General features: G+C 32.9%; 1 protein-coding gene across 1 annotated transcript in view; it reads right to left on the bottom strand.

Annotated features, from left to right (window-relative positions):
* The window catches only part of LOC148956941 (uncharacterized), an 80,516-nt gene that overhangs the window by 47,925 nt on the left and 18,299 nt on the right, over positions 1-14,292 (bottom strand). The window contains exons 5-7 of the mRNA XM_089087889.1: positions 10,170-10,569; positions 7,170-7,251; positions 3,195-3,308 (exon numbers count right to left, since the gene is read on the bottom strand). Of these exons, the coding sequence (XP_088944015.1) occupies positions 3,195-3,308; positions 7,170-7,251; positions 10,170-10,569 (596 nt within the window). The remainder of the gene's footprint in view (positions 1-3,194; positions 3,309-7,169; positions 7,252-10,169; positions 10,570-14,292) is intronic.

Genomic DNA, 14,292 nt, shown 5'->3' with positions numbered 1-14,292 from the left:
TTTGAAAAAAAAAAAAACCCACAACCGATGGCAAATCAAAGAGTTGTATCTTTATCAGCTTCATCAGTATTAGATTCTTTGTTACGCGGCAATGGAAATAAAAACACAAAATGAAATCTTTTCTCCATTATTTATCATCCCAGAATTCGAGAATTTACCTTGATATTTAAACTCAGATTGTTGTAACTACAGCTGGATTTACGTTGCATGTTGATGGAACAACCTTGGTCTGCCTCGACAAAAGAAGCATCAAAGAACAAAATCAACAACAGTATTGATCTTGATGCTATGTTATAGAAGCAATCTTTCATAATAAAACTGATGGAATTTCATAATACAACTGATCACTACCACAGTATTGATCTTGATGCTATGTTAGAGAAGAAATCTTTTATCATAAAACTGCTTGAATTTCATAATAACTCTGATCAAGAAAACATTATTGATCTTGATGCTATGTTCTAGAAGCAATCTTTATTAAGAAAACTGTTGGACTGTCACACTAAAACTGATCAATACAACATTATTGATCTTGACGCTATGTTATAGAAGCTATCTTTGATAATAAAACTGATTGAATTTCAAAATAAAACTGATCAATACAACAGTATTGATCTTGATGCTATGTTATAGAAGCAATCTTTTATAATAAAACTGATGGAATTTCAAAATAAAACTGATCAATACAACAGTATTGATCTTGATGCTATGTTATAGAAGCAATCTTTTATAATAAAACTGATGGAATTTCAAAATAAAACTGATCAATACAACAGTATTGATCTTGATGCTATGTTATAGAAGCAATCTTTTATAATAAAACTGATGGAATTTCAAAATAAATCTGATCAATACAACAGTATTGATCTTGATGCTATGTTATAGAAGCAATCTTTTATAATAAAACTGATGGAATATCAAAATAAACCTGATCAATACAACAGTATTGATCTTGATGCTATGTTATAGAAGCAATCTTTTATAATAAAACTGATGGAATTTCAAAATATATCTGATCAATACAACAGTATTGATCTTGATGCTATGTTATAGAAGCAATCTTTAATAATAAAACTGATGGAATTTCAAAATAAAACTGATCAATACAACAGTATTGATCTTGATGCTATGTTATAGAAGCAATCTTTTATAATAAAACTGATGGAATTTCAAAATAAAACTGATCAATACAACAGTATTGATCTTGACGCTATGTTATAGAAGCAATCTTTTATAATAAAACTGATGGAATTTCATAATAAAACTGATCAATACAACAGTATTGATCTTGATGCTATGTTATAGAAGCAATCTTTTATAATAAAACTGATGGAATTTCAAAATAAAACTGATCAATACAACAGTATTGATCTTGATGCTATGTTATAGAAGCAATCTTTTATAATAAAACTGATGGAATTTCAAAATAAAACTGATCAATACAACATTATTGATCTTGATGCTATGTTATAGAAGCAATCTTTTATAATAAAACTGATGGAATTTCAAAATAAAACTGATCAATAAAACAGTATTGAACTTGATGCTATGTTATAGAAGCAATCTTTTATAATAAAACTGATGGAATTTCAAAATAAAACTGATCAATACAACAGTATTGATCTTGATGCTATGTTATAGAAGCAATCTTTTATAATAAAACTGATGGAATTTCAAAATAAAACTGATCAATACAACAGTATTGATCTTGATGCTATGTTATAGAAGCAATCTTTAATAATAAAACTGATGGAATTTCAAAATAAAACTGATCAATACAACAGTATTGATCTTGATGCTATGTTATAGAAGCAATCTTTTACAATAAAACTGATGGAATTTCAAAATAAAACTGATCAATACAACAGTGTTGATCTTGATGCTATGTTATAGAAGCAATCTTTTATAATAAAACTGATGGAATTTCATAATAAAACTGATCAATACAACAGTATTGATCTTGATGCTATGTTATAGAAGCAATCTTTCATAATAAAACTGATGGAATTTTTTAGTATTATAAGCTCTCAAGGGAAGTAGGGTGAAATGGCTCACCTTTCACCCCGTCAGCCTCTTCCTGCCATTATCTGCGACCATTTATTGGGAAAAATTACAGTTATTAAAGCGAAACAAGTCAGTTCTTTATCAGGTGCAACATGCATTGATCTGTCTACATTTCTAGTGAAGACTAATTATGGATTCTAAAAATGGGATACCCGCAGAGCAATTTTTTTTATTATGGAAAAGCTAATATTACATACTTTAACCAGCTCATCAAATGATTAACATCAGAGGAGTCTATTTTGGTTCAACATTTTATTTTACTACCCCGAAGAAGAAAACTTGAATTTCTTGATCAATGAGATAGCTATTAAAGTTTACAAGGAACATGGGGTACTATTGCTCTACCAGTACGAGTCACTTACTCAACTTCATATTAGAAATGTTTCTGATGCAGCAGTTGACAATCAACAATTTGTTGTTTCCAAATTGTGGCCCTAGAAAATTACTAACAAAAAACTAAGTCAGAACTCAACCGGCAATCACGAAGTTAAACTTCGTTTTCAAGCTTTTGATAGATGATTTTTGATACTTCCGGGTTTAAAACCCAGGTCTAAATCTATTTAAAACCCAGAGATTTACTTAATAGGTCAGTATTATAGGAAATCCTTATTCTATATAAAAAAAAAATACACAGCATCAACAGGTGAGCCACATTAGAGAATTTCAAACACTTGTGATGTCTTAGGGCCAATTTACTGTGTCCGTCTGTGTCAATTAAATAATAACAGTAGAAACAAGCAAAAAATAAAAAATGAAGTCCTTTGGCCAAATCCTTTGAAGGACGCTTATTTTTCCACTTCTTAAGTGTTTGAAGACCGAAGTCAGTGTCAGACCAAAGTGTTTGAAGACCGGAAAAACACGTGTTTGAAAACTGATAGCAAGAAAACTCTTCTATTATTTCGATTTCAATTATTTAATTCAGTTATGAATATTATTCACTTGTCTATTCAATAAAATTTACCTGTCGGTTCCCTTAGATAATTGGTCTTAAATTAAATAGTTTGGTAGAATAATATCATTAGTCACTATCTTATATCATAAGGCTTTACAAACTGAGAGAACCAAGTTTCACCATACCCCAGGTTTTTTATATATATCTATATATATATACATAAAACAATTTTGCTAACCTGTAAAGCTTCAATCTCGCAACTTTCAGCTTCCGTCTGAAATCTAACCATTGCTTGTTCAATGAGTTTGCCTTCGGCCTGTATTCTTTCTGCCCATCGGGAATCACGCTCAGCCTTTAATAATAAAGACAATCATATTTTTTTTTTTAAACGTAGGTTGCACTTTCAGGAATAAATAAAATTAAAGCTCATATAATTATAATTCTTTTGGCTAATTTAAAGCACTAATGACATCAAAATGAAAACTTTTTCTGTCCCTGGCTTTATCTTTGGTCTCCATACCTGAAAACTAAAATCTCTACGATTTTTCTTTTAGTTGTTATACGAGTATTAATTTTTTTTTTTATTTGATGCCCACATTATCTCCGCTGTTGCCATAATTGAATCGTGAAAAGAGGCAAGCGGAAACTTTTCTTGTTTACAAACAAGCCCTACCGAACACTTGTAGCTATCAGTAGCTGATCGTCGCGTAATACAACAGTCAATAGGGTGAACAGCCATTATATTAAGTTGGGCTATTAAATACAAGCTCGTGAGGGCTCTGTAAGCTTGGTTTTTGGGAACTTAGTCTTGTCTACTTTAATGCTGAGCTCTTCTATTCATACTTCCTATCTTTTTTAAAGGCAGGACATTTGAATCAGTTCAGACCAAAAGTACAATTTAAGTAACAGTTAACTCAGTTGCAAAATTTTCTGTTGAGTCAAAAGCTATAGAATGAAACCAGAAGGGGAATTTTTCGACTAGAACTACTGTCAGAACTTTTCATGAATCAGAAGCTGTGCAATAATATGGATATTATTAATATTATTCAAGATCAAAAACTTTCACATTATCATTATTCACATTATATTACCTATTCATGTATTCAGTGTAATGAATAGAGAGTAAAGAACAAATTTCTTTCGTAGCATAGGTTAAACAAAGTTTACATTAATACAAGATAGTTCACCATAGCTTTAGCCCATTCACCACAACATTAGCCCAATTCACCTGCAACTGATCAACGAGCAATACAACAACCGATGGAATGATACAATCGTTATGTTCAGTTGGGCAGTAAGAAACATAAGAAAGTAAGGATTCTATTTATGTCAATAGTCCTCAATAGCCCTAAAGGGGTGGAACAGAATAGCGTAGCCTAATTGGTCTTTCTAAAATTATGTTTTTGTAGGTAAATCAATTAACTAATAAATGGGAGTTTTTGATCTTAAATAATGTTAATAATATCCATACTAATGCACAGCTTAAGATTTATGGCAGTGTTGGACTTCGTTGAAGCAAGGATGCCTTTTTTTTATCTTCCTAATCTTATCTTTCTTTAGCTTATTAATATCTATCTTATTCTTATCAATATCTATCTAATCTTATTAATATCTATCGCATTGCAAACAAAACAGAGAATAATAAAACTGGTCCTCATCAATTCTTCAATTGAATCTTTTTTGAGTCAACACCAGCACACTACCAACCATACAAACTACTTCAGCCTAGAGTAAGCAAACGAATTGGTAAATACATGTTTTTCGCAAGAGTTTGCATTTTATTAGAACAATTTGCCTGCATATACTGCTACTGCAGAAACTATCCCGCAGTTCAAAACTAATATGACCAAAAAACATTTTATGAAACAGAATTCAGAGACTAGTTTACTTCAAGTTTTTGGGATGGGAAGCGTTTATAAGAAATGATCTAAAGGGAGCTGGAATTTGAATTGAATTGGGTGAAGGAATCGGGTGCTATGTGACAATTTACTTTTACAGTGTTTTGTCTCCTTTTACATTTTCTTGCCGGGAAAACTTCGTCTCCATCTATTTTTATTCCAATTTTTATTTACATTGTAAATTCTAGAAATTTAATTTTCTTTTATTTTATTATTTTTTATTTCTCTTTTGTTTCAATTCATATTTTTCTTTTATTTCAATTCATAACACAAATGAAAACATACAAGAAACTTACATGAAAACACGACCATTAAACCAAGAAAAAAAGAAATTAAACGCTCCTCCTTCACCCAATTCAATTCAGAGATAACACAAATACGCAATAACACATAACACAAATGTAAAGCATTGCATATATTAAATACGTAACCTAACCTAGCCTAACCTTACCCTACCCTCCCTAAACCCCAAAAAACAACAGTTTAAATATCGTATACGCAATGAAAACCACGCTATGGATTGCATTACTCTGAAACCGTCTCTTGTTTTCATTTGTGTTATGCTGAGGGCTGCCCTTGGAGTCGAATAACCAATTAAAGTTTGGAATTCAACTGTCTTATGGAAGAAATTCCCTATTGTTCTACTTGTTATTTATGATGGAGGGGCAGTGCGGTTTTCGTCACTATTTATGTTTGTCTTTGCTACAGCAATCAGGAGAGTTACATTTCTAGAGCTCCATGATGATACTCTTTTCCACTGATTTTCCCACGCTCCTTATTTTTGAACTTGACTACCTCTAAGGGTAAAACCCCTAATGGCATACGGGGTTGTTTATCATTAAAAACATTTAAAAAAAAAGAAAAATTTAGTTGCATGGTTTTACTAATTTTAAGACGTATATGGTTGTGTAAGTTTCCACTCAATCAACTTAAAGAATTGAATTTCATTTTTAGCATCCTTGGTATTCCGAAAATTTGGCAATTTTTTGGGTCAAGATTTAAAATTAATGAACTATTTAAATGTCTAAGACTAAACTAGAAATCTGAAATGACTCTCAATTTATAACCTTTCCATTTCCCATTATTTTTATTTTATACATTCTATTCGGTTATTTTTTTAAGCCTCTTATGTATTTTTGTTATAAATAGTTGCTTTGTTTGAATTTTTGGTTGTTTCTGGGGCGGAGATTTTATTTAGCCGGGGCGGAGACTGTATTCCTTGACCTTGAGGAGAGTAGGTGAATATATATTCTTTTTACCCAATCATCGCTGACCGATTGAACTCAATCAAAATTAATTCTTCTGATTTTAACATATAGATTTTCTATGAAATATTATGCACAATTCTAATATATCCTAATTTACTTTTATACTGTATATTAGTGAAAAAGTACAAAATATCTAAAGTTCAGGGCTCTACGAAAACTTAACACCAACTAAAATTATGGACAAATCCTTGACAAAAGAGAAATTCTAGAACCCCCCCCCCCTTCCTTTTAATTTTTCATCCGCCCCTGTTTTAAATAAATCTTCTAACGAAATCAGACAGTTTCCCGCTTAAACACAATTTAGTGATTAACGAATTAGTTTAATTAGATTAACCAATTAGTAGTGATTAACGAAATTAGTTTAGCATGTTGCTGCGCCACCATTAATAAACATCTTGTTTGATGAGTGTCAAAATTTGTCTATTGTGGAATACTTTGTGTAACCCCCAGTTTTGTTTGAAGCACATTCCAAAAACTATGGCGAAGAAAATGGAGAAAGAGATCGTGACAGTGGGAGATAAAGAGAGAGGCACTATTCACTCGTAGCAATTACTATTTGAAAAAAAAAATCTGAGCAGAGTATATTACTGTTATCACTTTACCCGGTTTAAAAGAACTTAACAGAACAGAAACAGAGCTAACAGAACAAAAGATTTTCTGGAGCAAGCTTCTTTCGCAACTGAGCTTTACCTAGCTCCAGTCAAAACATTCATATAGAAATCAAGTAATTTGCCAGAAAGAAATGATAATTTATAAATACAGAAATCCTAATACTCGTAATAGGCACTTGCAACTGTTTCGTCATAACTCAAGGTTTTACGGGAGTTATCATCCCTTCCTTGCAGAAAAAACGTAGTTTTGATTTTAATATGTTTTAATGTTTTAATATGTTTAATATGACTAAAAATTATGAACGCGTATACTCAACGAGCAATGACCTTAGAAGCTATGAATGGTGCTCTAATTTAAATATAATAATTTTCCACAAAGGAAAATAACAGAAAAAAAGAAATTTGTATATTTAAATATATATGCATATTTACTTACTCTAGGTTCAGACACACCTTTCCCTTCATCGATCTGGGAGTTTTTTTCTTGGTCTTCATCATCAGAAAACGATAGCTTCTGACTACAAAAGAAAAGAAAATTACCCCAATCTATCATTTCAAAAATACGTTAAAAATAAACAAGGAAAACTGCTAAAGACCCAAATAAGATTTTCAGAGTTGTCACTCAAACATGGCTAGTTCTTAGTGATGGCAAAAAACATCTATTAAATTGTAGTTTAATACTAAGCGTATCTATTTTCCATTGGTGTATAGGCCAAAGTAAATAGTCAATAGAATAGAAGCAAACTTGAGCACGCCAAAGACTACAAAAATTGTTTCATAAAAAATTGTCGAATAATTACCCACTGAAACTAGAAAAAACTAACAGGTCACATTGTTTATTAGATGAATGTACCAGAACCCACCCAAACATTTTTTCGTAGCATTTTAGGCGTTTTCTATTTTCAAGGCAATTTTGAACCCACCCTAACATATTTTTTTTTCTAGCGTTTTAGGCGGTTGTCATAGCTCACCTATAGCCCATCCTATTTTATTATTATCAGCTAGAGCGTTTTTATGTTCTACAGGTATATGACTTTCTATAAATCATGTGCTATAGGTATAAGGCTTACTATACAGTGTTCAGATGTAAAAAACACAAGTTTTGTTTCAACCAATTTCTTCTTACTCTAATCTCGTTTGCTCTCTAATTGAGATATCGGGACTTTTATTAACCACCCTGAATGCTATCTAAAAAAGTGACAAGGCAATTTTGATACCTTTAAATTCTGTTTCCTCAAAAACTCTTGACGATCTAAAAAATCAGCTACGAACAAGGTTACCTGCTTTTTTTTCCATGCTTAGGGCGAGAAAAGCTGTCAGATATGTCAGAACCAAAATATTTTCCCATAGGTAATATTTATCTTATTCTGGTCCACCAGCAGTCTCAATGAGCTGACCAACGACAGGATGATATTCCTCAACTTGAAAGTAGCTATGTCTAGGAGCTGGAAAAGCTTACACACTCTCTGAAATGGACTGGAGCCATTCTTTATGTATGGTTCATTTGGTATTCTTCAGTTTCACCACTTCTTCCTTATTATCTTACAGTCCCATAACCTTGAGTCTTTTAAACCGTTTCATCTTCCCCATAAGCAGTATTTCCTTAACGTTTATACTAATTATTAATTACTGGGGAATATCAATTACTAGATATCAAACCATAATTGAAGGGTGATGCAAAAACATGTAAATGATAATCCTTAAGATAAGTAAACCTAACCGATAATCAAAAATACTTAAGGTTAAAATTTTTTTCCAATAGATACACATTGAAGCTGTTTGTAGGGGTCAAACGTCTACTAATAAACGTGGATAAGGGGGTTCTCTCAACCTCTCTTATACAGGTGACCTTTAGTGTAAAACAGGACCTTTAAAGTTTTAAACTTAGCACCCGTTTAATCTATCTCTTTAAATGACCTTGGAATAATCATTTCCAGCTTATACATAAACATCAGAAAAGAGAATTGCAAGGAGTCCCAGAGCCTTACCCCCCCCCCCACCAGAGCGGTTAAAAGCCAAAAACATTCGTTATCTTTGTTGATCCCCGCAAAACTTTTTATTAGAGTGATACTGCATTTCTTTATGTTAGACTTTCATGCAGATATTTCAATACTTTTAAAAATTAATATTTCTGATTGTGAAAGATGTGAAAAATGGAAAATTAAATTGCAACAAACAGAACTAGAGTTTTGCAGTCACTTGCCAGCAGAATTAGAGTGTAGCTGAAATTTTGCCGAACTTTTTTTTCGTACACCTACCTGAAAATACTATGCAACTCTTGGCGTTGCCAAAGCAACATAATTTGGTATGTTGTATAGTCATAATTTTAATGTTTGTGTGCTTGAATTTATTTTCTTTTGAAATCGCGACAACGCACAACGAGTATGCTTGTATTTCATAACAGGAGCCACAGTGACGCTTTTGCATTCAAGGCTCAAAAGTACTATGCTTCTTCTTTTTCTGCAAAATAAACGTGCCAATTGGTAAAGACGTAATAAACTAATAGGACTTGACTGATTTTCACACTGAAGAATAGGATACGACCAAGCTTTTTTTCTTTTTGTTCAAGCCATCTGGAACTTTTTTAACCTGGCACAGCGAAGCTGCACCACTGTTCCTAGCATTTATTAAGTGTTCGTACAAAGTCAAATCTTTCCATTGAAACAGAAAAATGAATGGATCTTCTCCTGGTACAAACATTACAATCTTATGAGAATGAAGGAAAACTGTTATGCAATTAATTTATTTTTTTTTAAATAACTTTTTACTAAAATAACATTTTTTAATAAATATAACATTTTACTACCCGATTTTGCGTGATTTTAGAAAAACAACTTTCATCAGTACAATCAAAAATCACAAAAGCAATAATTTTGTTTTCACAGATTTTAGCATCAATAAAGTTATTCACTAAAATAAAATTCATAAGTTGAAACCTATGGAATATATTTACCATGTCATTAGAAATCATAGTAAGTTGGCGGCGGTTACTCGAAGGTAAGGGTATTTTTTATTCTATTATTAAAATGCAAGATCCTGTGTCAGTACTTTTAGCTGTGCCGGTGTCAGTTCTGTAGTCAGTCGGTAGTTATAAGTTCCTAGTTGTCAGTGATTAATTCACTTTGTTGGTAATCTTAATTCTTGTGCATTGACGCTTGTAATCTTGTGCAAAGACATATGCTTAAATTACACACGATGGATAAAATGAAGACAATTACTAGAAAAGAATTCGTTGAATTTTGCAATTTCAGAGCTTGACATCCATTAAAGTTTAAGTTGATTAAATTTTATTTGATTAAACTAATGTAATATAATCGATTTGTCTGTTGATAGTTTAACTCCTAATGCATTAAACGCTAAGATAAGTTACCATTGTTAATTGTAACTAGTGTGCACAAAAAAAAAATTTATTGAGAGAATTGTAAAATTTAATTACTTGTAGTCAATTTCTTCTTGTTCAATGGCCCATCCGCCTTCTCTGGCTATTTCATCCAGCTTGTTCAGTTCCTCCGCTTTTACAATAGGAGCGACTGTCGGTCCTTCTGCGACCATATCTTGTCTTCCATCTTTCATATAAGTTTGCCCTTTCGGCATAGAACCAGAAATCTGTGGAGGAAAAAAATATGGAGGGAATGGGCCCAAGGGAGGGGGTCGCATATATGTAGGCGGCATTCCCCTTGGACATGGATGCATCACTGAGGGTGGTTGGCGGTCCTGGCCCGGTACCATTGCTGGTAATGGTACCCGGGGGATTTCCTGCGCTAAACCAAAATTCATAGTATTTTTTCTTTGGTCTACAGGAAGTGGTTTGCCATGTTGTATCCAGCTTCTGTCGCCTAAATAAAAATAATGAACATTAAAAAACACAAGATCCATGTTCTACCTAATGGTAAACACAATGCCAGATAATTTATTGAAGAAAAATAGTGAAGGCATTTTTGACAGTGCATTTACTTAGTAGGCCTCAACATACACTAAATGTATTTTTAAAATCCCATTAAAAAAATAAAAAAAATAAAATCATATTTTAAGTTTGAATTATTGTAGACCTTCATCTCTGGTTGTCTTAAGTTTTAATATGACTCTTTCATTCTCTTTAAAAACTTACTTTTTCTGAAGGCTTTTAACAATTAATATAATAAACGAAGCATTCTTTAAAAACTAAAATCAGGAACAGATATTTTGCTTTTGCATATCGATATGAATTAGATAAATAAAAATCACCATAATCAACCTTACAATGCTGACAATATTAACATCATTTCCTCATACAGGAAAAGTCGTCTCCAAATGTCTGGCAGACGTTCTATGTTCCATCAAGCGTAGGTTCCCATTAATACCTAAGTCATTAAACGTAGCTGAGCCCGCGCCAAGACAACCCAGTCCTATAAATGGTGTCAAAGAAAAAACAATGGTGCCAGAAAAGCAATTAGAATGTGAAAAAGATCCAGAGATAAAAATAGAGGAGACCAGTCCTGTACCTGTCCAAGATATTCTGGTTATGCCCGTCAATCCCATTGATGTACCTGTGCCTGCTGTTGTCATTGCATCCCTTCCAATCCCTGGAAAATCTGTTGCTGCACCAGAGGTACAGCAACCCCAGAAAGTGCCAACGTAGAACCAGATATACAAGAGGAGAGTGACTCCAATTTCTAAGATGAATTGCCGCCTGAAAAGCAATAAGTAGAAAAAACAGCTCCAAAGATTAAAACAGAAGAGCCCAGTCCGGTGCCCGAGGAAAATATCTCATATCAGAAGAAAAGCGATAAATGCCAACAGGATCAAGAAAATCTGGTGAAGATGAATCCTCGTAAAGATTTAGAAAGCTTGCAGGAAATAAAACGCAAGAACAAGTAACCTTAACAGAGACAGAGGGGGAAATAGTAACAACCAAGGGACGGATATGTGTGGCATAAACAGAGGCAGAGGACAAGCATTTTACCCAAACAGAAATAGAGAGAGTATGTATGAGGGGGGTGGAGGAGAGGAGGTTCGGACTTTAATAGAGGTAAAGGAAGGCCAAATTTTAACCGAAGTCAAGGAAGGTCTGTCTTTAGACGAGGCAGCGAAAAAAAAAAGAATTGAACAGTGGCAGCGGAAGGGCATATTTTAACAGAGGAAGAGGGAGAGGAAGTGTGTAAGATAAACAAAGGTAGTGCAAGTTCCACTCAAAAGTAATACTGGATTCAAGGGAGATTCTTACAATACCAAAGCGAATCATTTTTCAGACAGAGGCAGAAGAAATGGAGAATTAAACAGAGGGACAGCAAGTATTTATAGTAGAAACTTAAATAGGGGTTCAGGTCTATTCATAGAAGATGGTAAAGTCGTCAAAAAAGAACCTCCTGACTAGATGACAGTCTACCTCCTATAAATACTGGAATCAGCTATTCAAAATTTTTAAAAATTCGACGAAGGAATTTTATTAGATCGAGAAGCGTGGTATTCGACATTTGAAGATACAGCAAAACAAATTGCTGAGTGTTGTCGGTGCGACACGGTGATTAATGCATTTCTGGAGTCAGTGGAATTTCTATTCAGCTAGCAATGGTGTGCAAAAGAGTGACTGCTATTGATATAGATCCTTCGAAAATTGAGATGACACGCAACAATGCAGCAGTCTACGGAGTCAAGGATAGAATCGACTTTATCGTTGACTTTTTTGAGCTTTCGAGCAGTTTACAAGCTGATGGTGTTTTCATCGACCCTCCTAGAGGAGGGCCAGAGTATCTGAAACAGAGCATATTCGATTTCAGAACAATGCCAGTTGATGTATTCGTGGCCGTGAAGCGTGCGATGGAGATAACAGAGAACATTGCAATACTCTTACCCAGAAATTCTGATCGCAGACAAATAAAACAGTTGGCCTCTGGAAGAAGCTACGAGACTTAAGAAAATTGGTTGGGATCCAAATTAAAAACACTTACTGTTTACTTTGGGGATCTAAGTAAATGTCATCACAACTACTTCTGGGAAAAATGAGCTTGTTTCACTTTGAATATTTTAATTGTTGAAAATTTTTACAAATAAATTCTGAAAACAAAGCATCCTTTTTCCATTTATAAGAAAATCATTGTTTGAATGATTTGCACTGCTGTAATTGCCATTTATTATCCTATTCACGAAATATTTTTCAACTGTTCAAATGTCAAGACAGCTACTTCTAAAAAATTTGTTCCGTTCCTACTTCGAAAGAAAAAATTTGGGGGAGGGGACGAATTTAAGAGAGTGGCAATATTTTTTTTATACTGAGATCCGGCCCTAAATGAAATACCCTGGTATTATCTTAAGCCGAACTGGCCAGCCATGACAAAGAACAACAAAGAGAGAAATATCAACGAAAGACAAACAAACGGGACTACAGCCAGTAGAAAGGGAAGATAAAAAATAACCTAAAACAAATAAAATCGAAAACCAAGAAATAAGAACAGCCAAATCAATATTTACAATTGCCGCAACGGATCTTAGAGGTCACACAGGCTAATAGAGTTGCTTCGATGAGAAGACCAAAGCAACTGGAAAAAATAAACAAACAAGAAGTTAATCATTCAGTTGCGAAATAGTCCTATTGTCTGCTGCTATTGCATTAATTCTCTTAGGTCTTGTATTAATCATCGTCTCTGGTGATTTTGAAAACCTTATTAACCCATTAACTACTTGTTCACTTTTAAGAAGAATGTTATTAATTGGGTCAATATTCAAATTACCTGTATCTCTATTGATAAATTTTCAAAAACATTTTTTTTTTCAATAGCCTTCCTAGCCTACTGTGCAAACTCTATATCATTAGAAATGGCCGTAGCATCATCGAATTGTACATAACGACCAGGGTGGTAGAAAATGTGTTCAGCCAAAGCAGAAACAAAAGTTTCAGGAGGCTTACTAAATTTTTGAGATTTTTCTATTGAGTTACGATGCTCAATGAGTTATTCAACAAATTGTTGTACGGTCAATGTAAATTTTCCCACACAAACAAGAAATACTATAAACCCCATTACCCAAATTGTCATGCGTCAAATCCTTACCAGAATTTAGGAAGCTGCTTTATGGTCTTATTGACTGAAAACATTTGCCAATGTTATATTTACGTAAAATCCATTTAAGTTTTTCCCCTAGACCCGATACATATGGTAAAGAAATACAACTTTTAGACAAATTGTATTCAGAAGACTATGATATTGCATTTACTTTATTATTACGTTTAATATGTCTATTTTCTATTATTTTGTTTATGAATTTAATTACGTAACCATGACAAAATAAAATTTATTTTAAATACAATAATTTTGAATCCAGAAATTCCTGAGAATAAATTCTGAAAGCCCTATCTACTTATGAAACTACAACCCCTCTTTTCGCTGAGACTGGGTGGCAACGAGTGAAAATTCATATATCTATCGCTGTATGTAGGCTTTCTATATTGAGAAAAGCAAATAGAAATCTTTTTTAATTAATAAAATGTCAAGAAAGGTAGCTTGTTATTTTCTTCAAATTCAACTGTAAATTTTATGTTTTAATCAAAACTATTTAAATGCAATTCATAAACTACTTTCATTGCA

The sequence above is a fragment of the Artemia sp. Qi Xiang Cuo genome, chromosome 1 (genome assembly GCF_049724085.1).
Source record: "Artemia sp. Qi Xiang Cuo chromosome 1, ASM4972408v1, whole genome shotgun sequence".
Taxonomy (NCBI): Eukaryota; Metazoa; Arthropoda; class Branchiopoda; order Anostraca; family Artemiidae; genus Artemia; species Artemia sp. Qi Xiang Cuo.
This window is presented reverse-complemented; position numbering and strand designations above follow the sequence as displayed.